Source organism: Triplophysa rosa, linkage group LG5 (genome assembly GCF_024868665.1).
Source record: "Triplophysa rosa linkage group LG5, Trosa_1v2, whole genome shotgun sequence".
Lineage (NCBI taxonomy): Eukaryota > Metazoa > Chordata > Actinopteri > Cypriniformes > Nemacheilidae > Triplophysa > Triplophysa rosa.
The window spans coordinates 13,117,978-13,144,245 of record NC_079894.1 but is presented as its reverse complement, the minus strand read 5'-3'; the positions used below and the strand labels follow the sequence as shown (position 1 = coordinate 13,144,245).

Sequence of the window (26,268 nt, the reverse complement as noted above, 5' to 3'; positions counted from 1 at the left end):
CACACCGTCATCTCTAAACAGTTCCTCCTTTACAAACACTTTTAACGTCTTGACGTACTGTAGTCTCTCTCACACTGATAAAAAAAATTTGACTCTAGGGAGTATTCTACTCCAGGCGCCATTAACAGAACACATAGTACATCATTTTGCAACAACGTTTAGAAGACCGACTCACGAAATGCACAAGACGACACAAAATCCCATTCGATGTCGCCAGCCTGTCCAATCCTGGAGGCCTATGCAGGCCAAGTGTGGGCTCACGTTGTACAAGAACAAAGAACATTAGTCACTGACAATTATGAGGTCAGCACAAAAGGGAGGAAAGAAAGGTTAAGACAGAAGTCAGCGGACGACGAGGAGAAGTCAGCTTTCAGAAGCACGGGCTCTACAGTAGATTCCCCACAGCAAAATGTCATAAGCTCTTAGACGCAAGTCTCTACTAATGTGATTAGCTGCTCATGTCTGTGATTACATAAAAACGTTTTATGGATATTAACAAGCCAAAGTGCCCCCACAGCCTTCATCGTGGATGCTGCGCAGAGGCTCTCGAAAGTAAATTCTTGACAATGCTAGTTATGTTCAAACAAATGCATTGAGGTTTGTGGTGAAGCTTTTAAAGAGTAAGAAAGCAAGCAAGATTTGGAAGTGGAAGGAGATGTTAGGTCCAAAATAGAAAAATTAACACTGCTTTCATCATTTCTTACATTTACATTTAGTCATTTAGCAAACGCTTTCATCCAGAGCGACTTGCAAATGAGGTAAACAATGGAAGCAATTGGAACAACATAAGGACAACAAAAAGCACAAGCGCAGTAAAACTGGTCTCATATAGCCCACCACAGTATACAAAGCAGATCTAATCGGTCAGGTGCTGACAGAAGACATGTGTTTTCAGCCGGTTCTTAAAGATGGCTACAGAATCTGCTGATCTTGTAGCAGCGGGCAGATCACTCCACAAATGTGGAACAGATCCAGAGAAGGTACGTGAGAGTGATTTTTCCCCTTTTTGGGATGCACTACAAGACGTCGGTCGTTAGCGTAGGGATCTGGCGGGTACATAAGTCTGCATTAGCGAGTGAAGATATGGGGGTGCCGAACCAGTGCTGGTCTTGTAGGCCAAGAGCAGATCTTAGATCTTAGTTCTTAGTGATCCATGTTACTCAAGTATTATTTGAGAATATTTCAATGAGCACATTCCAACAAATGTCAAGGAAACTTGACACAAGATTGCTAAAAAAAAACTTGTTTGACTAAATTTGACTAAAAACTTCTTTTTTATTTATGTTACACACAAAAAATGTGTCAACTCTGCATTAAAAAGGGACGAACCTAACCACTCGGTTATAGATTAACCAATGTTCTGTTGTTTTAACCCTTTGTTGAGTCAAATATAAACATTTTATTGGTTAATTTAATTCAATGTCTGGGTTGTTCCTTTACACAACGCTGGGTTGAAAATTCTATCCCATCACATATTTAGAGAGCATCTTGACATGTATTTTTGTCAATTCTTTTAAATCCTAACGCTTCCTTATTATTATTAATCAGATTGTGAATCCCACATTTTTTATTCAGATCTCCCTGCATGTGACATCATAATGCACCAGCAAGCATGTGGATTCCCGTTCTGGCCGCACAGTTTTAATGTGGTCTTGATGATGAAGCCCTCTTCACTGCGGTGATTATAAGGTGCAAGTGCTGTGGAAAGATGACATACGCGCGGATGTGATGCTATAAATGATTTTTATGGCCGCCCTTCAGTCAAGGACACTGATGATCTTGCGATCAGACGACAGCACTGCATCCGTCTGAAGGTTCGGGGATCTGCCTCCGGTCCTGCTCTCATCCACTGTAATTAAACTATTAATCTCACATCATTAACCTCCACTGACCACTGCTTTATTTCATGCCTGCTACTGTATATTGCTGTTGTGTCTATGCAAATCTTCTGTTTTCTCCATTTCTCTCCTCTCCGTCTTTCCTCTGGTGGATGTCATTGAATGATCACAGCTGGGGACTAACAAAATTACCTTCCAAGTGCCACTCGATTGAGGATACGGTTACTTTTAATTAAAAAGAATCAATTTCTATCCCTGTCAATTTCACTCAGTGACCATATGGACACTTGAAAACACATTTCAATTTGCCGTCGACCACCCAGTCGGCCCTGCCCGGCCCCTAGGGAAAACAATACCTAACTTGATTGATTTACAGAGGTGGTTTTCAACATAGAGCATCGAATTAAAATGTAAAGGGGCCTCATTTAAAAGCACTACACACTACAAAGTAATTCTAACTGTAGGTCATATGGCCAAACGTGTGGCTGTCAATTCAACGGTGCCAAGTTTTAAACTGAATTGTTTCTCAGTGTTTCCCTACCATTACCTTAGGGGGGCACCCCTACGGCACCCCCCGCCCCCCTTGAAGGTCGAGTTAATTTTATTTTCTGCTCATGATAAATTAATTTCAGTTGTTACATTTTGTTGTCAGTAGTTTTTTTAAATATTAAAATAGAGCACTAGGACTTCACTTTAGCATTTTAACACATTTTCTCAGAGTGCTCTTCCACCATCGCGCCAAATCGTTCTTGTAGTAAGACAACCGTGCCGAAAATTCCGAGCCGAGAACAGTTTGTAATTGTGCCGTGTCGAACCAGGCTCACGTGGAAACATAACTGTAACCGTTTCAGACTGTGCTTAGAACGGTTTGGATGGTGGAAAAGCGCTCTATGTTAACATGCCTTCTATGTTTCATACAGACTGTGGCTATCAGAATATAAAATAAATGGCCTGATAAAACATTAGATGTTAACTTTTATTTACATATTCGACTGGGCTCAAAAATATTATTTATTAAAAAAGTATTGTCCAGACCTCCGCCGCAAAGAAAATATAGAGACCGCCCCCCCAAAGCCGTAAACGTAGGGGAAACACGGTTTCTTATTATATTTAAAGCTTTGCTTCCACAAAGAACAAAACTATAGAAATATAGCAAAGCATCAAACTATTACAGAAATGAAGCGCAATGGTTCAGAAGAATCTATATATAGACAGGTGGCTATGGACTGCTCATTGCACCACACAGAGACTAAGAGCTAGAGAAAAAGTTCACTATGACTAAAAGATGAAAGTGTAGTTTGCCAGATTTAGCTAAACCAGAATTGAATGCAAGACGACTTGAAAAACCTTGAAGATACCTTGTGCTGACATTTTTACTGACTTTTAGCAGCATCCTTTAGTATGCATGTGTGAAGGTCTAGATTCCTGTTCTACATTATACAAAACTGAAATATAATTTGGCCGACAAACTAATATTACCAGATAAGAAATTTTCCATTTCTTGACAACAAAAAAGTTTGTCTATACAAAGTGTCATATCAGAGCCGTTCCCAATTCGTTTTACTTCTTTCGGCAGACAGAAAAACCAGCGTTTCCCATACAATGCATTTACTTGGGCGGCCCGCCCAGGTATATTTATGGCCGTCCAAGTATATTTGGCGTCACATTTTTTTAACTTGCGTGAGCCACCTTATTCTCCTGTGCTACCCGCTTGAAGGGCGCAATCCACAGTTTGGGAACCCAAACCTCTGATCTAAAGGTCCATGCATCGCACATCATGGCCACTCTGCAGAGGTAAGGGATGCTTTTACACTTATCCTCAAAGAAAACCCCACACAGCATCTTTTATTTCTAGCTCTACTTTTAACATTTGCTATTTAATGTATTGCAATATATCGCAAATGTGTATCGTATCGAAACACATAGCAATATATTGTATCGTGACCCATCTATCGTGATATGTATCGTATCGGGAGGCACTTGCCAATACACAGCCCTAGTAGACACCCTGTCTGAAGGAAGCAATTACGAAAAGATCCCAATCAAGCAGTTTGGGAGGCTTTATATATCACAAATGAAACATTACAACCAAAACAAGAATCAAGGAACAGCCCTCAACCTACTAGATGGAAGAAACTACTGTGCAATCTCAGTAATCCTGCCTCCTTTGAGCGTTCAGCCCGAGAGTACGAATCTGCCTTAATTTTTCCTCCTCCTGATTTAGGTAGGATCTGTTACCATGGCGATCGACGTTCAAAAAGGCCCCACCCTGTCGATCAAGCTCGACTGCCCTATAATTCAGATGGTGGAGAAGCCAGTTCTGTCATGTTTAGAAACACAGGCCTTACTGATTACAGACAACAACCCAAAAAAGCCCATCTGTGGTAGTCAATATTTTAACCCCTGTCCTATTTTTAGAGTTTTATTTGTTTGAACCGTCTTTAAGGAGTATTTATATCTGAGGATGAAACCGCAGCAGCGTGCTATAATTTTAGTGTCTGAACTCCTTTGTGTAGCCTGATCTTAAGCAGAGCTTCTGTAGATCCGTTCTCGACCCGTCAACACCGGCTACAGAATACTATGACATTAATGAGTGTACTTTGTTAATGTGATGTTATAAACACATTAAATTAACACATCAGACATAATAGTGCAATAACCGAAATAGGGAAATGCTTGGATTTGTACATATTCTGAAGTGCACGCCTATGGAAATGTTGTGGTGTTCTGGGTGGTTCTCGCCCCTCTAATGAGTCTTTTCCTGTCAAATGTGTAACTTCTAAATGAAAGACTGATTTCACAAGACATTCTGGGATTGAAACAGCTGACATATTAAAGTTATACTATCTTAAAAAAAGCTTAAAAGAGTATCCCTGCACAGACAAAATACGTTTTTTGAGCAAAATTATGAATCTTTTATGAAAATTATGAAATTATTGAAATTATGAAAGACTTCCTGATTTTAGTCAGGAAGAGAAGCTTCAAGGGTGCTGGCGCCTCCTCTGAATGACTGAGAGATTTAAAGGTTAAACGCGTGCGCGAAAAGGAAAGAGAGGCCTAATGGAATTACAGCAGCCTTGTGACAGCGGTGCAGAAGGGTCACATGGTGAATTAAATGGCTCTCTGACCCGTGCCAGAACTGAGCTCAACCCGTGGCACCCGCAACACTGGCACGTCACTCACTGCGAATGTCGGCGATACGAACGCTCATTCACAAGGACAATGGAGCAGAGCGGCCCACACAGCACAGTATCGCACTGCTCTTTGGTGTTATGAAAACGAGTCGACATCAAAACGCATCGCTCGTCCCCAAGCTTGAGGAACAGATGAAAAAGGTGAGCAGACAAGCGTTAGGTTAGGGTGTGGCGAGCGCTTTGTTTGAATATCGGGTTCATTTCGTGCCTCGTGAGTGAAACATTAGCGAGGTTACCCATGCTTGCAAACAATTCCACTACGTGATGCACTTCCAATTTCACAAGGTACGGCCGCAGGAGAAATGACTAGTCAGCTGAAATGTTGTACTTACTGTCTGACTGAGAGGAGAATTGCACGCAGCTCAGCAGTAGCAGAAGAAGCAGCCCACTGGGCAGGACGGGCACTGATGGGCAAATATTAGGCACCATATTCCAGGTTGGCACTTTCTCCCCTCTGTCCCCACACTGCTTATGCAGCTCTCACGCAATCATAGAGTAAAACCTGAGAAACACAAACAAACACACATTTTAGCATTGATTCACAATAAAACGCAAAGAAAACCATACTTATGTCTGTGCTTCTGTGCTCCTGTTCCCTTCTTTCTAGACAAACAAAAAAACCAACCACACATGTACAAGGTTGAGTACAGGCATGATGGATCGAGTGGTCTTCCCAGGTGCACCCAGGATAATCAGAGATAATCAATTTGATAATCTATCAAAGTAAACAAAAACCACAATCTGCTGCCGGTTAGCTAAATATCAAAAGGACATGAGAAAATTGGGAATTCCCAATAACCAGCCATTACTAAAGGTTCCCATTAAGATTCTGAAGTGGCTCCACACAGATGGCTCCTAATCTCCTGAAGGATGTCTTGCTGTGGAAACAACATTGAAACTGCAAACTGCCAAACTAATATTCAGTTTCAAGAAATAAAATTACTAAAGTTACTATATTTGAAGGAAGTTAACTTCATTAGATTGTTAACTACATTGATGGTTTTTTTAAGATACATATCAGATGTAAAAAAGGGCATTAAAGTAGTGCCCTTTAATTTGGGTGAACTAAGATAGTTCACCCCCCAAAAAAATCTGTTATTATTCACTCATTTCAAACCTGTACGACTTTTTCTTCCGCAAGGACAAAAGAAAATACTTTGAAGAAAGTTGGTAACTGAACAGCAGTGGCACCCATTCACTTCTATTGTATGGACCACAACAAAAGCAAGTGAATGGGTGCCAGTTAACAACATTCTATAAAATATCTTTTTGGTGATCTGCGGAAGAAAGCCATGCAGGTTTGAAGTAACAAGAGGGTGAGTAAATGATACCAAAAATAGCAAAAAAGGCATGTTCAGTGTTCGGCCGAATAAGTGAAATGGCCGAATACATTTTACCGAACATGACTTGTTATACGATCAAGCAGCAACCAGCACAGAGAGAGAGAGACACGCACATGCGCTTTGTTACTGCCGCAAACATTTTGGCAGTGTGTGTGTGTGTATGTGTGTGGAGCATTTTAAAGTGTCAGAGAAAGACACAGCACGGGACTTGCCGCGTGGGAGTAAATTTCCGAATTTACCGGTCGGTAACTTTACTTCAGACGGAAGCTTGCTGTCTGACAGTAATCTCGACGCTCGCAACATCGTTTGACATCATACAGTGGTCGCGTGCGCACCGTTCCCTACTAAACAACTTCTTAAAGTATGTTCTGTGCATACCGGCCACGGCGAGTGCACCTTCTGAGAGAACAGTCAGCTTTTGTGGGCGGTGGAACTGAAATGGTTGTCAGTCAGCATCAGTCAGAATTGCTTGCATTGGATGTTTTTTTTCTTCTTTAAATCACTTTGCAATGTAGCCTATAGTAATCCAACAGTTTTCGTTTATTTGTATTTTTAGCATATAGGCCTAATGTTGAATGACACTTTTTAATGAAGTGTTTTGTTGTAGGGGTACAGAGTAACTTACATTACATTCTTTTAGCAGTCAGTTATGTCTAATAGGCTATTCATGAAGGGAGAGGGCTCAATTTTTAGTCTTAATTGACTTTGTTTTGTTCAATTTTATTTTAAGTTGTATTGTATTTTATTGAAAACCAAGACGATTTATAAAAAGCCCATTTTGACCATTCACTTTATATAATAGTGAAAAAATAGAAAAAATGCAAAAAAACATGTTCGGTATTCGGCCAAGTGTTTCATTTTTATTCGGCTTCGGCTTCAACCAAGAATGTCCATTTCGGTGCATCCCTAGTATTATTCAACTAAATATATTCAAAAATAACACATTTGATGAACAGATTCAATCACATTCACTGAACTAGCGCAATGAAATGAAAAAGTGAAAAAACCTCACATGTAGTAACTAAGAAACCGCAATGTAGCATTTATTTTACGTTCTGCTGCAACTTAGGGAAAAAACTGCTTGTTACTAGCCATTTTTGAAATCAGCTATATTAAACTATATTATTTTTAACTATATTAAAAAATATAAAAATATCACTAGCAACAGTACTTTTATTTAGTCACTCTGCAACACAGATTGATATTAATAGCCAATAGTAGTAATAGGGATGGATAAGAGTTTGTAGGTAAGACAAGTCAGGCAGATCCACTAAAAGCATGCACTCTTCTTCAGAGTCTTATCCATCTAAAACTATTAAATGAACCAAGCCTAGGTAATTAGGTAAGCACAGCAAAGTCTACTCTGGTATAAAGCGCAATACACACTCCTGACCATCTGCCTAATCTCTGGCTCAGGTTGAATGGCTAGAGTCCAGTGCAACACCAACACCTGAAATGTGCCAAGATTTCAGGCTGTTTACATGACTAATCATTCCACACAGGAAATCCACTCACAGCGACAACACTCTGTTGGACTAAAACAAACCACTTGTGCACAAAAAACAACCAAAAGCCTGAAGCGACACTACCATTGTGACGTCAACCAGATGACTTGATCTTGCTCTAGACTGTTTGGGAGGCTGATAACTTTAAAGCGGCCATTCCCTGTGATGCCAATTTTCAAACTTTAGTTAGTGTGTAATGTTGCTGTTAGAGCATAAACAATATCTGCAAAATGATAAAGCTCAAAGTTCAATGCCAAGGCATAAAAAGCTTCAAAAACAGCAAAAGAATGGCTCCTTTAATAACCTAAAATAGGGAAGAAAAACACAAAGAATCCAGTAAGGTGAGAAATGTTTAATTCCCCTTTCACCCGGAGAGGTGTTGACTAGCCAGTTATAAGCATGCTGATTTCAATGCATGTCAGATACACGTGGATACGCCCGGCCTCTGGCTGGCATGTTTGTGAGACGGTGCCAAAGGAAACAACAAAGAAAATATCTTAACGGCATGGCATTTGAAGAGCGCGTTTATTTTTTCAAGCAGAAGGCTTTTGTTAATCTTTCTTGACATGAAGGCTTGTTCGGTAAAATAACAAGACACGACATACGTGTTGAGTCATGGCTCAGATCAACTACGAGACCTGCAGGGGAAATCTGTCTCGCAATAGGTCCTAGCTACATTTGGAGGAATATCAAATAAAAGTGCAATTTCAGTATAATTAGGTCACCAAAGAAGAAGCCGCAAAGAATTACAAACAAGACAGCATTGCTGTGACCTACATTTTAAAAACAGCGGTGAGATTAGCCAACTGAGTCTCGATGTTTAATAAATTGAAAACCTTCTCGCCAATCACTGAGCTCTTACGCTACACCTGACTGTTTGCTCAAATTGCGGTTATGAAGACGATGGGTAAATATACCGATAACAGCACAATAGCTGAGTAAACGTAGATCAGGTGAGATTTACCTAAGGAGAAGTGATATGGCGCGATAAACTCAGAACAAACAGTATCTCAAAACGTTGAAAAGCAAGTTATCGTTGTCTATATATTACCATTATTTAATGCTTTGTTGGTCTTATGAAGTACTTTTTCAGTATGTTCATGTCTTGTTCAGAGCTTATGCCCTTTAACAACTCTAAAAAACTCCACCAATTTGAACTTCAAATGCTGTCCTAAATTTTTAAGGTAAATCAAATTGGGTTTACACGTGACTTGAATTTAAATTATTTTAAACTTAAATTTGAGTTTTATTTCATATGAAACAAAGTTAAAATTGGTTCAATTTAAAAGTCAAAGGACGACAGTACTGAAGTATTTTCGCTCCACTCTTATGCTTTATAATGTAGTGAAGTAAAGCATATAGTATATCATACTTTTCACCCCACTACTTTCATAAATACATTTTTACATGTCTTTTACCCTTAATACCCAAGTACATTAAAAATCTAGTACTTTCTTACTTTTAGTAACTACTTTTTTACTTTTTTAGTCAAATAAAATACTAGATTTTTTATTGTACTGACAAAGTACAGATACCTGAAAATGTGTAGACAAAAAATACTGACAGTAAGTAATGTCAACCTCTGGTTAATAAGTATTGGAAAAACGTGTCAAATTATTGAGCACATTTTTTTTACAGTGTATTAACCTGCAATTCAGTTACAAGGTATGGAAAAAATCTTCAAAAATCATCTTTGTGGTTAAGTGCAGAAGAATGACGTCAGAATTTTTTTATGTGTAGTGTCCCTTTAAACAGCTTACATGTACAAACCAGTTGAATCAAGTGCTGTTTAAATATCCTTAAAAGCCAATCATTACCTTACAGGCCAAGCTGTACTGTACACGGTCACATGTTAATACAGCACCTTAACTAACAGAAGGTTCATTACTCTTTTCTGTAAAGTCATCTCATCAGTGTGAACACATCAGGAATCTCGGTTAAGCCTCCCGTGTTCTCAACAGCCAGGATAAATAAACACTTCTCTCCTTGTCACTCACAGGCTCATCTCCTTCCAACCACTCCGGCGCCAGTGATTGCTTTTCCCTTAATGGCCCATCCAGAGATAAAGACAACAGGAGATCTATGGTGAGGCCTTGTGTAGACAACCTTATTGACGTCTTTAGGGAAGATAAAGCTGAATCCCTTTAACCAGACCTGTGTGGGAGAAGCTTCTCAACAGCTGGTCTGTGGATGCAGCTTGGGTGTTGCAGATCAAGTGCAATCTTTTATACTTTAAAAACTTTAAAGGGAAAAACAATATGACCTTGTAACAGGTCTAAGAGCGAGTGGGAGTCATGATGTAATCAAATAAAAGGGGAAGCAATTAACTTGTTGCAAAGTTGCATGTGGGAGACGATTTCCATTGACAGAGGTCTTTGCTGTAAAACAACACTACAGTTCAATCTCATTATAAAACTTAAAGAATGCATCCAGATTCAGTGACTCTGCATGACATTTCACCTGAGCATTCAAAGTATTTTGTTTACTATTGCATTTGGCCCTCGAGCTCACTACAATGAAATGCATTATGACTCACGTTTAGACCTGGAGTATTGACACACACACCGTACATGTGAGACATACAGATCTCAGCTATAAGTTCTAATTTGTAAGTAGATGACCCATCGTGAGCATGCATGTTTCCTCGGGCCCTTTCTATCACATGAGCCTGCAATCACACTTGACTCATTGACGGATGGCATGACATGTAATGACAGCTCGCTCATTTATTTTCAACGAACGCCAATAAAAAGAACCAAGAGCTTTCTGAATAACCCATAACTAGGAGATGTACTGTCATATTTTGAAGATTACAGAAAGGCTCCCCCTTCTTTCCTACAGTCACAAATCAAGCCCGGAGTAATTCAGCAGAAATGAGATGTACTAAATACACAGTAGAAACACATATTGGAGAACTGCTTCCCATGGATTTTTGTAGTTGATTTATTGTCGGTGTCGCAACGCAAAGCAAAGGTATAAATGGACTGTGCTAGGCAGAGCAGACGCAGTTTTGAAAATAAGAATTTACTTATGAAATGACAACGTCATCTAATGTGGTACATGTAAAATATAGGATATTGTAAACAAAAGCAACTTAAAATTGGACTACACATCACGGTTCCTCAATACTGTGCAGTTGGATATCTGACACTTAAGACCTGATCCAAATTGCTGTTTATTCTCAGAAATTCTTGCCAATATAAAGATGGGAAGCACTATGTACACAACAAAGACACAATGCTTGTGAATCCACCGCACCCTGACTTTACCCTCAGTTCTGAGCACCATCATCAATGCTTGATCCACACACAAACAAACCCAAGACATGTCAACAGAAACCTGTGTCACCTGAATCAATACTGCTTGACACTGGATGACACGCTGACAACCAATCACTTTATTAGAATGAAACACATTTTAAAATGGTATTAAACATGGAACTTCCCATTTTCAGTTTCTTCTCATGTGATGATAACAAAAAAATTGATGCAAAAACTGCTAAGGCACAATTCGGGGTGTGTTCGTTTATGAATACTAAAAAGGCCGGAATGTTCTTGGCCCAAGATGAGACTAAACAATAAGTCTGTTTTGTGACTTCAGAAAAAAAGACAAACTATATTTTGCCTAAGGGAAATTAAGCATATTGCTTACAATGATTAAGATAAAAAAAATGCATCATGAGGATATTGTCATGAAAGGGACGCATCACAATTTATTAAACAAAAAAACAATTACTATTTTAATTTATAATTAATGAGAATAATGACACAATTAAAACTAAAGAATAAATTATTTATTATTATTTATTACATTAAAATGATAACACTACAGTATTAGGTGGGAAATATGCTTTTTTTACGATTAAAAAAGGCTTCATTTTCTTTCTTCGTTTTAAAGGGAAATGACAATTGTTGTTTTCTGAAAGTGTTAAGAAAAGACTGGATTAACTTTATCAGGCCTTTTAGCAAACACTTGACCAATTTTCAGAAGGGACAATATTGTGAAAACAGGTGGGACAACAGGTTAACCTGGGAGTCATTATCTCCTCTAATTACAGAGCAAATAAGGCAAATGAGATTTCACAGGTACAACTCGTTCATTCGCGCAGCTGGATATGAAGAACAGGCAAAAAGAACAGTTGAAGTCTTTAGGTTGACCCAAGGACTTCGCATAAACAAACCTCACAGCCGCACCGCCATTCCACCCCCTGCCACGCCGAACTTCCGCATCCTGCCGTGCTAGTCTTACAGGTTCGGGTAATCTGCAGTCTCGTCTCGCTGTGGGGTCTCGCAGCCCCCCTCTGTTTGCATCTCTGTTTCGGCCCAACAACAGACAGCTGCGGCAGATGGAGCCCCAGCGGTCTCGTGAGGCTCCGGATTTGAAATGTAAAAGAGCGAGTGCTGATGGGAAGGAGGAGGAGCCGATGCCACGGGGCAGCAGACGTCGAGGAAGGCTGCCATCAGAGCACGAGGCTAATTCAAACACTAACAGGCTTCCCGTCCAAGACAAACCAACAAACCGCAGGCCGGCGAGGTGGCAAGTGGCTGCTGCTTGAACACGGCTGTAACCGGGGGACAGAATTTCAATGAGGATCGGGCTAGATATGGGTTATTAACTGCCTTTCTGAGGAGACTTGAAAATGGAAACAGGCTGGCAACTCTATTAGCATTCAGAGATGAATCATACAAACCTATAGTGTCATTTTCCATCGGCTAGAGCAACATGTGAGCGAATGTGCCCTGTTCCTTCTTGATGTAGTCATTAGTTTCGTTCACTCCAACTTGCCGATGGTTTTAACTAACAGGGCAGTGCGCACTAAAGTTGAGAGGAAGAAGAGAGGGATTAGGCTGATTGTTGCTTTTCGCTGGAACGCTCCCGAGCATAAAGGGTTTCTCTGACAGCTCGTGACTCACTTTGACCGCGACAGGCAAATTACCCAGGGTTTCACTTGAAAGGAGCGAGATCAAAAGAGCCACCGTGGCCTTCGTCTCCAAAGCGGAGTCAATGCACTTTTCTGCGAAATGGGTTTATGCTGCCACACTGTTTCCCTTCCCTACCAATGGTATATATGAGAGCTGAAGGGCTCCCTAGAGACAAAAGACAAAACCACTCAGTCAAATTATAATAGTAGCTGCACAACTACACCTCAAGAACAAGTTGAATATTGAATTTGACCTGACCCACTCAAGGCCTGAGGAACAACACACTGTATGGGAGATCAATCAATACAGCACTGAAACACGCACGCTCTTGCAATGACAGGAGGAGCCGCAGAACCACAAACACCCTCACTAATAACTTTAAGGATCCTTGCAGACTTGAAGCAGGTAGCACGATTGATTCAGCTTTAGGTTTCACCTTGAAGACCACGGGGTTGTGGATGATGGGGATTTAGATGACAAGACATCTGACAGTATCCTTCCTATTCTCAGTCAGAATCCTAAAAGCAAAGCCTATTTCACACCCCTGCCATTACGTGGCAAAAATAGAAATCCCTCCATCTGCTTGGCTGAGACACGCGGACACTGTAATGTGTCGCATGCAATTGATTGTACAGAACCTGACATAAAATCCATCTTGTTTAGGTCATTCATCTAGCGCTTCTCTATCTCCCGCCTCTTGCAACCTGTCTAGACTGTCTTTTCGCACTCGCTGCACTTCGATTTTCACCCCTCCTGCACTCGCCGCAACACATACTGCACCCCCCGTCATGGCTGCAGGGTGGATGTACCTGCAGTAAAAACAGTTCTCAGACTATCAATTACCTCTTCAACAGACACGCGATGTTGGTCCGGGCCTCGAACTGGTTCTGCAGCTTTGCCATCATAACAAACAAGCCCAGACTTATGCTAGAGCAGCACCCACATTTACTTGTAAACGGATGGCTGGATGCAAGACACGTCCGCATTATCATCCCAGTCGTAAACACTTCTATATAAGAGAAATTCCACATACCTTGTATGTGGATGTGAACTGAAACAAACAAGCTTGCTACCGGACACACCTTTGTTATGGTTACTGATATAATTCCCAGCTGAAGTCGTTCTCTGTCAGGTCAGCAAATGTAAGGGTTTAAGGTGTCACAGGAGACTGATTTTAGTTCGTAGAGACAGGGAGCTGTCCACATCCAGACTGTGGGGCGGACATCATTTAGTGTCTTGTAGTCAATGGTAATTAGGATCTGATTATGCAGTCACATTTGAGGATACTGCATGTCGATATGTGACAGAACCCCATCATCAACATGACCAGCATATTTTCTTAGCATTATGCAAACCAAAATGAGAAAAAACAAATGCATTCAAACTCAAATATGATGCAAATGTCACCCAAAGGGAATCAATTGATAAAACTGTAAAATAAGTGCAAAATGCAAAAGGTATTAGTCAAGATAAAAAAATGTCAATTTTTATGTTTTATTAAGTACAGCTGTGCTAACATATACTTTCTCTCACAAAAAAAAACAAATTTGTATTTGTATAATAACTTGTACCAAATAATAAAGAAAGAGAACTCCTTCAATATTGTTTATAAAGCTTCTCCCAAGTGAAAAAGTGCACTAAAATAGACTTAAATGTATTTAAAGTGGTCTATTTTTACGCACTAACTTTGTACTTAATATATAAATACTTACTTTACTTACTAATACTTACTTAGTCTTTACTACTTTTTAACATAAACATAAAGATCTAAGTGTACTCAACTGTGCTGTTTTGAGACACCATGAATAAAAGTACTAAAGTTTTATTATATTAAGTACAAACTTAATGTGTGAAAATAAAGCACTTTAAGTGTAAATAAAAAGTGTATTTTAGTGCACTTTTTTACATGGGTATTAGAATATGGATAGAGTAGATTTTTGTTTTTAACATTTTCTTGAGAACATTCACTACCATTCCAAGATGTGAACAAAATGAATAAAGTTTTTTTTTTATTAAAAGGATAGTTCACAAAAATTGTTATTGTTCTGTTGAACACAAAAGAAGATATTTTGAAGAATGAAGGAAAGCAAACGTTTGACTAACACTGTCACTTTTCCACCATTGGTAGTCCAATGGGGACCAAGAAGTGTTTGGTTACAAGCAATCGTCCAAATATCTTTCTCTGTGTTTAACCAAACACAGAAATGTATACAGGTTTGGAACAACTAGAGAATAAGTAATTCATGACAGAATTTTCATTTTTGGGTGAACTATCACTTTAATAAAGAACAAGTAAGTGACACTAAACATGCATATAGTACAGTACAAACAAATACCATGACCACCTACAGTATGCAAGTCTAAGATGTATAAGCCAATCTGGCAGTAAAAGGACTATGATGTATAAAATACTGTATGTAGCATTGCTAAGTCTGGGTGTTCTGACAGAAAATTGACCTAAGCCACTTCTTTTCACTACGACAGGGCCACTTCCATCATGAAAAGATTTACACAGATACAAACAAAGGATTAGCCAATCCCATTAGTAAATCGAGCCCGTCCACTGGTTTTTGAGTAAGGAACAACAGGGGGTAGCGAGGGATGTTTTAGCTCTGATAAGATTCATGGGGGGCACTGGGCTAAAAACACAACAATACTCATCATGAATTGCATTGGTGGGAATTCTGTTAATAATCCTCTCTAGTACATTCATTCAATGCACACCATCTGTCAGGTGTGGCACCTGTGCAAAAGCGATCTCTGCTAAATTATGGAGCCATTTCGGTTTTCCTGGCGGCATAAAGCGTTTGTTTAGGTAGATGTGGAGTCTTTATTTGCAGATGATTTTTGGTACATTGCATCCCCAGGACATGCGTGGAGATACGGCGCGCAACACTAGACGGTAAATATAGACATCAATTTAACTACATTCATTCATTTCCATTCATATATCCCAAACAAATCACCGCGTTTCGTGCATCTTGCTGTGCAAGGTGTTCTGGGGATGGTGACTAAAGCGGGGGAAAGAGCCATATCATGAAAACTAATGCTGTTGATAGCTAATGACATTTCTGCTGCACAGAGGGGCTGGGGAGGTGAATTCAATTGTCTGGGCAACAAATGAAATGCTTTAAACTTCACAAAGAAAGTCATACACTCTTAAAGGCAATATAAGGCAAATGAACAAACAGCTCTGACAGGTATTACCCTCCCACTAATAACAGTTGTGGCCTCCGAGGTGTGTGCTGTGGCCAATGTTGTTTACACCTGTAAAAAAAGGCTGTTTGGCTTTAGAAATTGTAGTTTAGCAACCCCTTCAAGGCTTTATTCAAAGACAAGACGCATTGCATCACCTTATGACAGCCACACTTCTTTATAACACCCATAAAATAAAAAGAACTTCCTTTTGGGAGGTATTCTATTCCTGAGAATTTCTGATAACATAAGTTTGCCTCGGGCATGTGGCTGAACGTGTAATCGCAAAGTACTCCAGCATATTAGTTTGCATTATTATCTGGAAATCTCACTTTACCTAGAAACCGCCATCACAAATATTTCGACTGAAAGTCGTTTCAGTTAGCACATGCATAACACAAAGAACTCTTGCCACTTCTAAATATTTTTAAGCAAGACGATTTGTGCTGTTATTCCAGATCTATTCATAACAGTAACGCATCCTAAGATTTTATTTATACTTCTAATAGCGGACTTGACTTCACTGTTTGGATGAAGATTATCAGCTGTAGAATGTGGATATTTGAGTGGTGAGCACTCACTCAAATTTACTCAAACGCACATTTGTGAATGTTAATTACGGCAAATCTCTCCGAGAGAAATTATGAGAACAAAAGAGGTAATCACACACCATTCAATGAAGTGTCCCATGACATAAAGAGAGTAGGGTTACTTAAACAAAAACACAAAGCATTCTTTACAAGATCGATACTAACTAATAATGCTCTTAATCTGAGAATGCACGGCTAATCATTCAACTATGAGGTTTTACCATACAAACAATAAATGTTACAGCAGCAGTGATGTTTTACATCCAAACACACAAACAGGGCGCCAAGAATGGGGTGGTTTCCCAGACATGGATTAAATTAAACCAGGACTAGGATTTATTTCTGTGCACTTTGGGACAAAATATTGTCACTGATGTATTTGAAGATGTGCCAGTGCAAGCTGTTTTCATTTTAGATAGCTCAGAATGCATTCATAATAAAATAAACATAAATTATTAAAAAAAAATACATTCTTAACCTAATATTACGAGATAAATATACAAAGGAAATGGGACTGGCTGTAACAGTCAACACACAAAAGTTTTAACTAATAATCACAAGATTACTAAAGGAATAGTTCACCTCCAAAATTAAAAAATGTGTCATTATTTATACGCCCTCATGTCATTTCAAACCTGTACGACAGAAGAAGATATTTAGAAAAATCTTGGTAACACAAAACCTTTGGTCCCCATTGACTTACATTGGTTTTGTGTCTATACAATAGAAGACAATGGGGACCAACAGTTTTTAAAGAAATATCTTCTTTTGTTTTTCGCAGAAGTAAGAAATACGCACAGGTTTAAACTGACGACAGGGTGCGTAAATGATGACAGAATTTTCATTTTGAAGGTGAACTATTCCTTTAACTACGCTTGTTGGAAGGGTCTTCAGTCTTTGCGATCCCACACTCTACTGAGAACAGCAGCTGGTGACACGACTGTGACGGAGTGTATACGAAGAATTTGAGGTCACCAGTCTGTATGTGGGAGGTCAACAGTGACTACAGAGAAGGCTCGGCCACTACTGATAACAGCTAACACTCCTGTGGCTCCTGTTTCGATGTTTTCCCCCCTGTACAGACACCAGCACACAGCGGTGGTAGATGCAAAGATCAAAATCGTTTTGGTTTTCAGAGACTCTTCCTTTAAAAAGCTTTTATCAGACTCTGTTCTCCACCCCCTCCACCGTTTAACAGTTGCGTGTCTTCGCTGGTGAATGATTAACAACAGTAAGAGAGTAATGGTTGAGATTTTGCACAACTTTGAGAGAACAGTTCTTAGTTCTTTCAGGCACATCCCCAGGAGGTCTCAGCTTTTCATGCTAAACAAAGCGAGACAGTCGAGCTATCTTTACACCCTGTTCCCTTCCTAACTTTCCACCTTTACAAAACTAACAAAGGAAGAAAAAAGCAAAATGTTTTCTTTTTTGAGTCATAGCGGCACCCAAACCTATCGTGCAACATTTACTTGCGATGCTTGTTGTGCCGAGCGACTGCACATATAGGTGAACGAGCCAAAAATCACATTCATATATTTAAACCGGCTCAGCTTTCATAAAATATATCTTCGTCAACTGACAGACGAACCAGACACCAGCCAATTTCATCCTTCTCTAATAACATCTGGAGTTATGAGGCCGTTTCAACACTGGCGTCAACATATCTTTACAACTGACAACAAAGGCTATAATTTTCTTCTGTCACCTTTAATCAACGGCGTAGTCGCTCTCTCTCTCTCTCTCTCTCTCTCTCTCTCCTGAGTTGGCACTTTAAAACTTGCCGGGCCAGAAAATGTTCTAAAAACTAAGACAGGATCGGGGGCGAGATAAAGGCAACTGGAAAAACGGGTTGTTTGGCCAGAGACTATAAGCGTTCTCACAGCAGGGTCTCTCACGTTCTGTCGGTGGTAGCTAGGGGACACTTGACGGCCCTCTATTCAAAGAGCCCTGAAAGAAAAACCGAAGGAGGGTTCTTACCAGACAGGGGCAATTTGCCAAAGAGGTAGCCAATAGAGCCAAGCCAAGACGAGGTTAAAGTATTGTTTTGGTTTAACAAGTGACAATAAAAGAACAAAAGAGACAAAAAAGTTCTTTAAGAGGAGCTGTAAAAACCTCCACAGCAGTGCAAGATGGCACAAACTTTCTAAAAAATAATGAAGCACAAACTTTCTAAAAAGTTAATGAAGGACACCATTACATCCTAATTTGTAGGTATCAACTTAAAAAGTATTAAAAATGTTAGCATTTGCTTGCTCGTGTGTTTTTGTCAGATTTAGAATATCTTTCAAGGACCATGATACAACTTAAATTACAACTCACCCATAACAGTAAAATTAGAAAAATATCCACAGGAAATCCAAAAAATATAAATCCTCTCTTTAAATCCCCCAAACCTTCACAACTGTTATTCCCAAGAGCGATCACCACGGCAATAAAATCCTTCCACACGTAAAATCCAGGTGGGGAGATCGCAGCTAATGCCCGAGTAACAGACACACAAAGCCCACTTTAATCCTGAAATTCAGACTGTAAAATTGTAAATGAAGTCAACAGAGTGCTCTCTTTCTTCAGGGTTTTAAAAGTTATCTTGTTTCCGTGGGTTCCCCACTGGCGTGGTAAACTCTTGATTGAGAGAGAGGGTTGATTGTAGTCCTTTCAGAGGGAAAGCTTCTTCACACTGTGAACAGTGACGGGGGTGTTGCTCTGGGTGGAGTCAGTGTGATGTCAGAGCGGGGGATTTGAGGGATTTTTTTACTCACCTGTGTGTGCAAAGGTTGTACGTGCTTGCCTGTGTGTTCTCTGACTCATCAAAAAACTTGGCGGGACGCAAAAGTTAATCATTAATCACGTTATGTTTGATACAATTTCCTGCTGTGGGAATTTGACTATAATGTTTTACTACTAACATACTTTAAATAGTCTGTTGTTTATTCGTAATAGAAGACAAATACGACCAGAATTACATTACATTAAACAGGTTTAAAATTAAAAGGACATTTTACTTCATCAGAATAAAAATGCCACACATAAATGATGAAAATCAATATTGCAATATTATACGATATTGCAAACAATCATTATTAATCAACGGATCAGGCTGTTAAATTTTCATTAGTGTCTAATGTTATCTCTTAGAGTACGTTTACACGATAAAAACGGAAGTTTTTTATTTGCGTTTTTGAAAAGTTTCACGTCCACACGACAGCGTTCACAAAACGATCTGCATTTACATGGATCCAGGAAAACGAATAAAAAAATGTTTTATGCATGCCAGGCCAGTGGATGGCGCTGTTGCGCTATAAAGAAATCATTCATACTTGCGCACATCTGCATACACTGTTATAATCTAAAAGCGCTTTTAATACACTTTGTCGGTGTGTATGTGTGTTTATAGTAGTGTTGTTGTAGTGGTGCAGTAAATCTACTTTTTGCTGGAGAAATGATAATAAGTATGTCACGTGGCACAAACATGCAGCATGGAGGCTAGGGCTGCCACTAATGACTTTTTTTATATCGACTAATCTATCGACTAATCGATTATTCTAAATGAATAATTTTTCGTTTTGAAAGTTGACATTTAAATTACAAAGATAGCTGTTTTAAAGAAAAATATATACTTTTTGTAATTTATTGATAAACCAAGCAGAAATTAGGTTTTTTTATTTTTAAAAAAGGACAACAGCCATTTTAAGCTAAATATAAATTGTCAAAAGAAAATAATTCAAAGTAGGGTTGTCACGATAAACCAACGATAAATATCACGTGATTTATGCACAGCTTTTGAGTGAAGTACAGGAAAATGCTGCTGCATCCGAAAGCCAGAGGGCGCTCTCGTGCAGAAACTCCAAATATGCACTGCAGAAGAAGACCATAACACGTTCTAGATAGGGCTGTCACGATTATGAAATTTGATTGATGATTAATTGTCTAATAAATCATTGCGATTATGGCGATTAATTGTCTGTTTTAGGGCTTTGGCGATTATGACGATTAATTGTCTGTTTTTGAGCTTTGACATTTAATTCTCATTCATTTTTGATTCTGCGATTGAAACGACCAAATTGTTCTGAATTACAAGACTATGTTTTTTTCTTGGAAATACATTGGAAAAAATTGGGTCATCATATATTTAAGGTTTAGGCTTTTACCTGTCAATAATACAACCACCAAATACTTGTAAATTAAGTAAATTGATCAGGTGTGAATTGAAGCCACCATTAAAATACTATCAGTCACAGAAAAGCTTCTAGTCTGTTTTTTTCTCACTTGCAAGACTACAGTAAAATTTTACTTGTGTGTTAATGAAATTTTGGTAGACTGGTTTTCACACTGAGATTTGCTTAAATAATATTAAATTGTACTGCAGGTAATTTGTATATGTTTTAGTTTTTTTTTTAAGTGATTGTGTTGTGGTGGTACATTTTACAAGTATTACCGTGCTTTAGTAACAATATATACACTAAAATATGCAATATGCAGATGCACTACAGCTCCCCCTAGTGTCTTCTATAGAGATGTGCGATAATTGCGATGATCCGAAATCATCGCGATGAGGTCAAACAATCGCGATGAGACGATTATTTAATAATCGTGACAGCCCTAGTTCTAGAATCTAGGAAATGCCTATGGACATCTTTTTATCACTGTTACTCAAGCCTCATCAGGTATTTTAAAGATAATAAAGTATATTTATAATGATCATTAGGGCTGTGTATTGGCAAGCGCCTCCCGATACGATACATATCACGATAGATGGGTCACGATACAATATTGCTATGCATTTCGATACGATACACATTTGCGATATATTGCAATACTTTAAATACAAAATGTAAAAAGTAGAGCTAGAAATACAACATGCTGTGCACCACCTGGGGCTTTCTGTAAGTATAAGTGTAAAAACATTAGGGCTGGGTAAAAAATATTGATTCTTCGATTTTAATCGATCTTCAATTTAATGAAACAATATCGATTTGGGAAATCTTAATGCGTGTGCTTTAGTTCAAGGATATCTGTATTTCACCTATCTTCCTGAAGATGTCGCAATCACTCGTGCTGATACATTTAAAGCGGCAACGAGTAACTTTTTGACCTTAAAATAATGTCTCTAAAATTATTTTAGTGGTAGGACAACTTTTAACTGGACGAATTTTACTGCCGTTACTACCCAAGCAGCCTCCTATCGGCTGAAATTGCACTTGTAACTTTGGTGTTCGGGCCGGTACAAGCCCCGCCTATCCCCTGCTTTACGGCATACGTCACGTTTCACGTTAACACAGCGCTGGCTAAATTAAAGTCTGATGTGTGGAAGCACTTTATGTTTAAAGGCAATGACGGCAAAAGTGAGGTCGACAAAACAACTGTCGTTTGAAAGTTGTGCCCGCAAGAGCAACAACTTACAACAAACCTACGAAACCAACTGTCGAGATGTCACCCTGACGTGATATCTGGTTTATGCGATTCTGGACAGCAACGGCTAGACGTTGCTTTTGCCTGCAAATTACAGTCAGATTCACCTCGCGCTAAGAAAATAACTGACGCTATAGTAATGCTGATTTGCAAGGATTTACACCCATACAGTACGCGATAGTTGAGAACGAGGGCTTTCACAATCTTATCAATGTTTTGGAGCCAAGATACGCAATGGTGACACGCAAGGAGAGTCTCAGTTACCAGCATATATACTTAAATGTGGATTCCATGCATGCAAAACTAGCATTTTAATCTAAGTACTGATAACTAATCGATATCGAATCGAAACCATATAAATAAGAATCGAATCGCCAATTTGGTCACAAAACCCAGCCCTAAAAAACATCCCTTACCTCTGCAGAGTGGCCATGATGTGCGATGCATGGACCTTTAGATCAGAGGTTTGGGTTCTCAAACTGTGGATTGCGCCCCTCAAGTGGGTAGCACAGGGGAATAAGGTGGGTCACACAAGTCACTTGGCTGTTGTGGTGCATTACAGTTAAAACAATGAACATGGGCAGTTTAAACCCCTGGTTCATCCGTGCTGTAAATGCACTGGTGTCACATCCGTGAAAGCACAATAAATGTCATTGTTACTTTTCTTAATAAACTTTTTGTCTAATGCACTGCAGTAGCCAAGTGACTTGTGTCATGACTTACGAAGCCTACAAACAGCATTATTTTATATAACTCATTACATTAATTATTTTGAAAAACAAAGCACACCCACACATCAGCTCTGAGAGCTCCAAGCGTTCTTATATTTTTCGCCATGCTCGCTTCCACTTACTTTTGGCCATATGTATATGACATGATTTAAAAAAATTATCGATAGTAGAGGTATCACTATCGATACACTATTGAAAAAAGAAAATATTGCGATAGTTACATGTATCGATATTTTTGCACAGCCCTAATGATCATGTTAGACGGGTGTTGCTTTTTCAAATGCACATTATAAGTGACTCAAACTCGCACTGCTTTTAGATCGAGCAGCATTTCCTACTGATCCCAAGAGCCGTGCTTGACGGACAAGCTACGCATAAAAACAAATTGACACATTGCATATCGCAGCCAGCTTGATTTCAATAGGATTTAGGGGTATCGCGATAAATTATCGTGCAGCCCTAATTCAAAGCTAACTGTTTGGGCTGTTTAGTGAAAATGAACGAAGCCTCAATACAAATTACAACGGAACACAGCGGCGTCTAAATGAAATATAATTAACCAATATATTTGTGCATGCTGGAACTGCAAAACAAATGCAACAAAAATCACTATATATTAGGCTAAAATATGGCATTTTCAGAAATGAATTACTCGTCGACATAGTCCTATTACTTATAATAGGTATTCACAACAATCCTACGTTATATCCTGAGTTTCTTAATCGAAAATATGCATTTGAGTGAAAAGGTACAGAACAAAAAGCATTAAAAGCTCAACCAAAGCGAACGAAGCAGACTGACCACAATACCTAATGTAGAGAACATACGTACATGAACACTCGAGTTGGCATATGATCATCATAGGTATTGTCAAATTCAATCATATATAAATGCGTGGAAGAAAGTCAAGGTGATGCGATCATGTGAAAACCTGCTGGATCTCGCACAGGGATGTTTTCAGGAATATCCAAAAATTAAAATTAGGTCAAAATAACAATAAAACATATTGTCTGTCATGTCTGAAAACATCTTGGCAAAATTTGCTTGTTTATTGCTGAAAAATAGCGATTTATAGTGCCAAGTTGATGTTTAGGTAGGGCTGAACGATTAATCGAAATCGAATCGCAATCGCGATGTGAGACGTTGCGATTTGCTAATCGCAAGAGGCTGCGATGTGGAAGCGATGTGAAAAATAGGAAACGCGTCTGTTCCAAGCCCGCTTTGAGTGGCATTCTTGCTAACCAACTGAGTGAGCGCACCTCCGTTATGCCTAATCAGCACTGCCCCAGCCAACTGCATAAACGTCCGTCATTAAAAAAACAAACAAACACAAGGCAAAAGAGAGAGAGTGTGTGTGTTATTATGGCATCTGCAGAGTCAGATCGATCATTAGGCAAATAAATACTAAAGAACCGTCCAATTCAGAAGACCGCACACACAGCCTGTGTCATACTCGCGCGATTCTTCCCCGCGTTGTGCGTCTCACGGACGAGCCGTTTAAACTTGACGCGCACACACAGCCTGTTTCGTAATGACGTTTATAGTACTTGAGTCCGGTTCGGGCATCTGGCAATATGGACGAGGCTTGACGCACGCGCGCACCCTGTGTAAACTCACGCCTAGCTCCGCGTTTCAAACAAATGTAAATTCTATATAACTGTTTTGCTAATTTCACTTGGATGAAATTAAACATTCAGCACATTTTTTACTTGTTTTAAAAAATCCCACATACTTAAACAATAATAAATCAGCCTATGTAAACTATGAACTATTTTAATAATTCACTAACACAATAGAAAATGTTATGGATTTAAGGGTTACAGTGGGAGTTGTATTTGTTTTAATGGAAACTATAATAGTGTACACTGGTATTTGGATTCTATTGGTGTGATGTAATCTGGAAGTTGGGAACCAATTGAACAACAGTAAGCCCTATTTGAATAATGCCCAAAGCACACTACAAAAATTAATTTTGTAATGGTTTTAATGGAAACAATTAAATGTTTTTATTTTTGTTGTTTTCTTTCAGGGTAACTATACCCATACTGTGCTCTACACAACAATATTGAATTGAAGCTTGAATTAGAAAAGTTAAAATCGCAAATCAAATCGCAATCGCAATGTCTGTCAAAAATATCGCAATTAGATATTTCCCCCAAATCGCACAGCCCTATGTTTAGGGCATGCCGGCAAAGGTGAAATAAATCGGCCACATCTTTCACTACAAAGACAGTTCACATATCAAAGTATCGTGTAGAATGAAGGTGTATAAATGCACATTACCCGCTTGTCCTGTGTAAACTACAGCAAGTTTTTTTTATACGTGAGATGGCGGAGCTTGCCGCCTGAAGATGTGGGAGTTTACCCCGGTGCGCTGCTGCTCATGTGAGCTGCCTCCGTAACGCAAACGCGACATACACGGGATGATCAAAAGTTCAGAGATATGCTCATCATAAACAACGGAAAACTGGCTTCACTACTTACTAAGTTGCTGTTTTTTTCAGGGTAAAGCTAACTAGTCTCCTTTATAGTGATGCAGTGCTTTTGGCGCTTCTAACAGAGCTCTCATTAAGTGTGCATTAATATAAAGATAAATAGTTTCCTACTTCTGGAATAATTTACAAATAATAATCACTCATTTAACTCTTAACTCTTATTTTCATTACCAAAATATTTAACCTTTATTGCATGCATGAACAAACAGCGCATAACCTTGAAAAAACAAGGACATGTGAACATCTTGGTTGCCTTGTGTTTGACAAAACGGGAATATAACTCCAAGCTTGCCCATCTATATCAGTAAATAGATCGACAGACTTGATGGTTCAGCAGAATATCGAGTCATGACTTAAGAGTCGCTAAATGTGTGGTCTGGTGGTCTGGTGCAGTCATTAGCTGTGTGTGCTCTTTTCTGACGGACAAAGACTGGAATCGGCTCAGAAATTTAGAAGGTAAAATAATATAAAACGACCAGTCGATCAAAAATATTGATGTCGACTAATTATCAGCATCGACGTAGTCGTAGCCGCCATTATTGTTTTGGGAATACTCACGCATGCCTAGTTGCCTACAGACTGAACGTGTAATATGCATGCGTATGACGTCATCATTTTTGGACAATGCCACCTTCAGAGTTTACACGGAAACGAAAATGCCGTCGTTTTCAAAAACTTGCACTTTGAGACCCGTTTTCAAAAGTTTGCGTTTTCAATCCCCCAAAATGCCATTTTCATGTAAATGAACAGCCAAAACGCATTAAAAAAAATCTGTTTATAGTTGTTAACGGCCTCTTATACTTGTTAATTTGCTTGATAATTTAAGAAGATATCACCTCAAGGTGTGTAAACTGAAGAAGTAACCAAGCTATCACATATGGTTTTCTATTCCTGCATTAGCATTAAAACACTTTAGTACAGTCAGTCATGAAAGACTGAGAAGCGTGAGAAATTATTCAAACTTTGTGCTATTAATAGTTGATCGTTATCACAATTATTCATTTTGACTATTTTTTTATATTTATTTTGCGTGGGAGCAACATAAT

General features: G+C 39.0%; 1 protein-coding gene across 15 annotated transcripts in view; it reads right to left on the bottom strand.

Annotated features, from left to right (window-relative positions):
- Nucleotides 1-26,268, bottom strand: part of ptprfb (protein tyrosine phosphatase receptor type Fb) — a 196,879-nt gene that overhangs the window by 104,499 nt on the left and 66,112 nt on the right. For 14 of the 15 annotated variants that reach the window (XM_057333340.1, XM_057333342.1, XM_057333345.1 and 11 more), the window contains exon 2: nt 5,365-5,534. In XM_057333340.1, coding sequence (XP_057189323.1) covers nt 5,365-5,461 — 97 coding nt within the window. In that variant the 5' untranslated portion in view covers nt 5,462-5,534. Of the gene's footprint in view, nt 1-5,364; nt 5,535-18,906; nt 19,270-26,268 lie in introns of those variants that run through there. The other variant, XM_057333341.1, reaches the window with a different exon arrangement.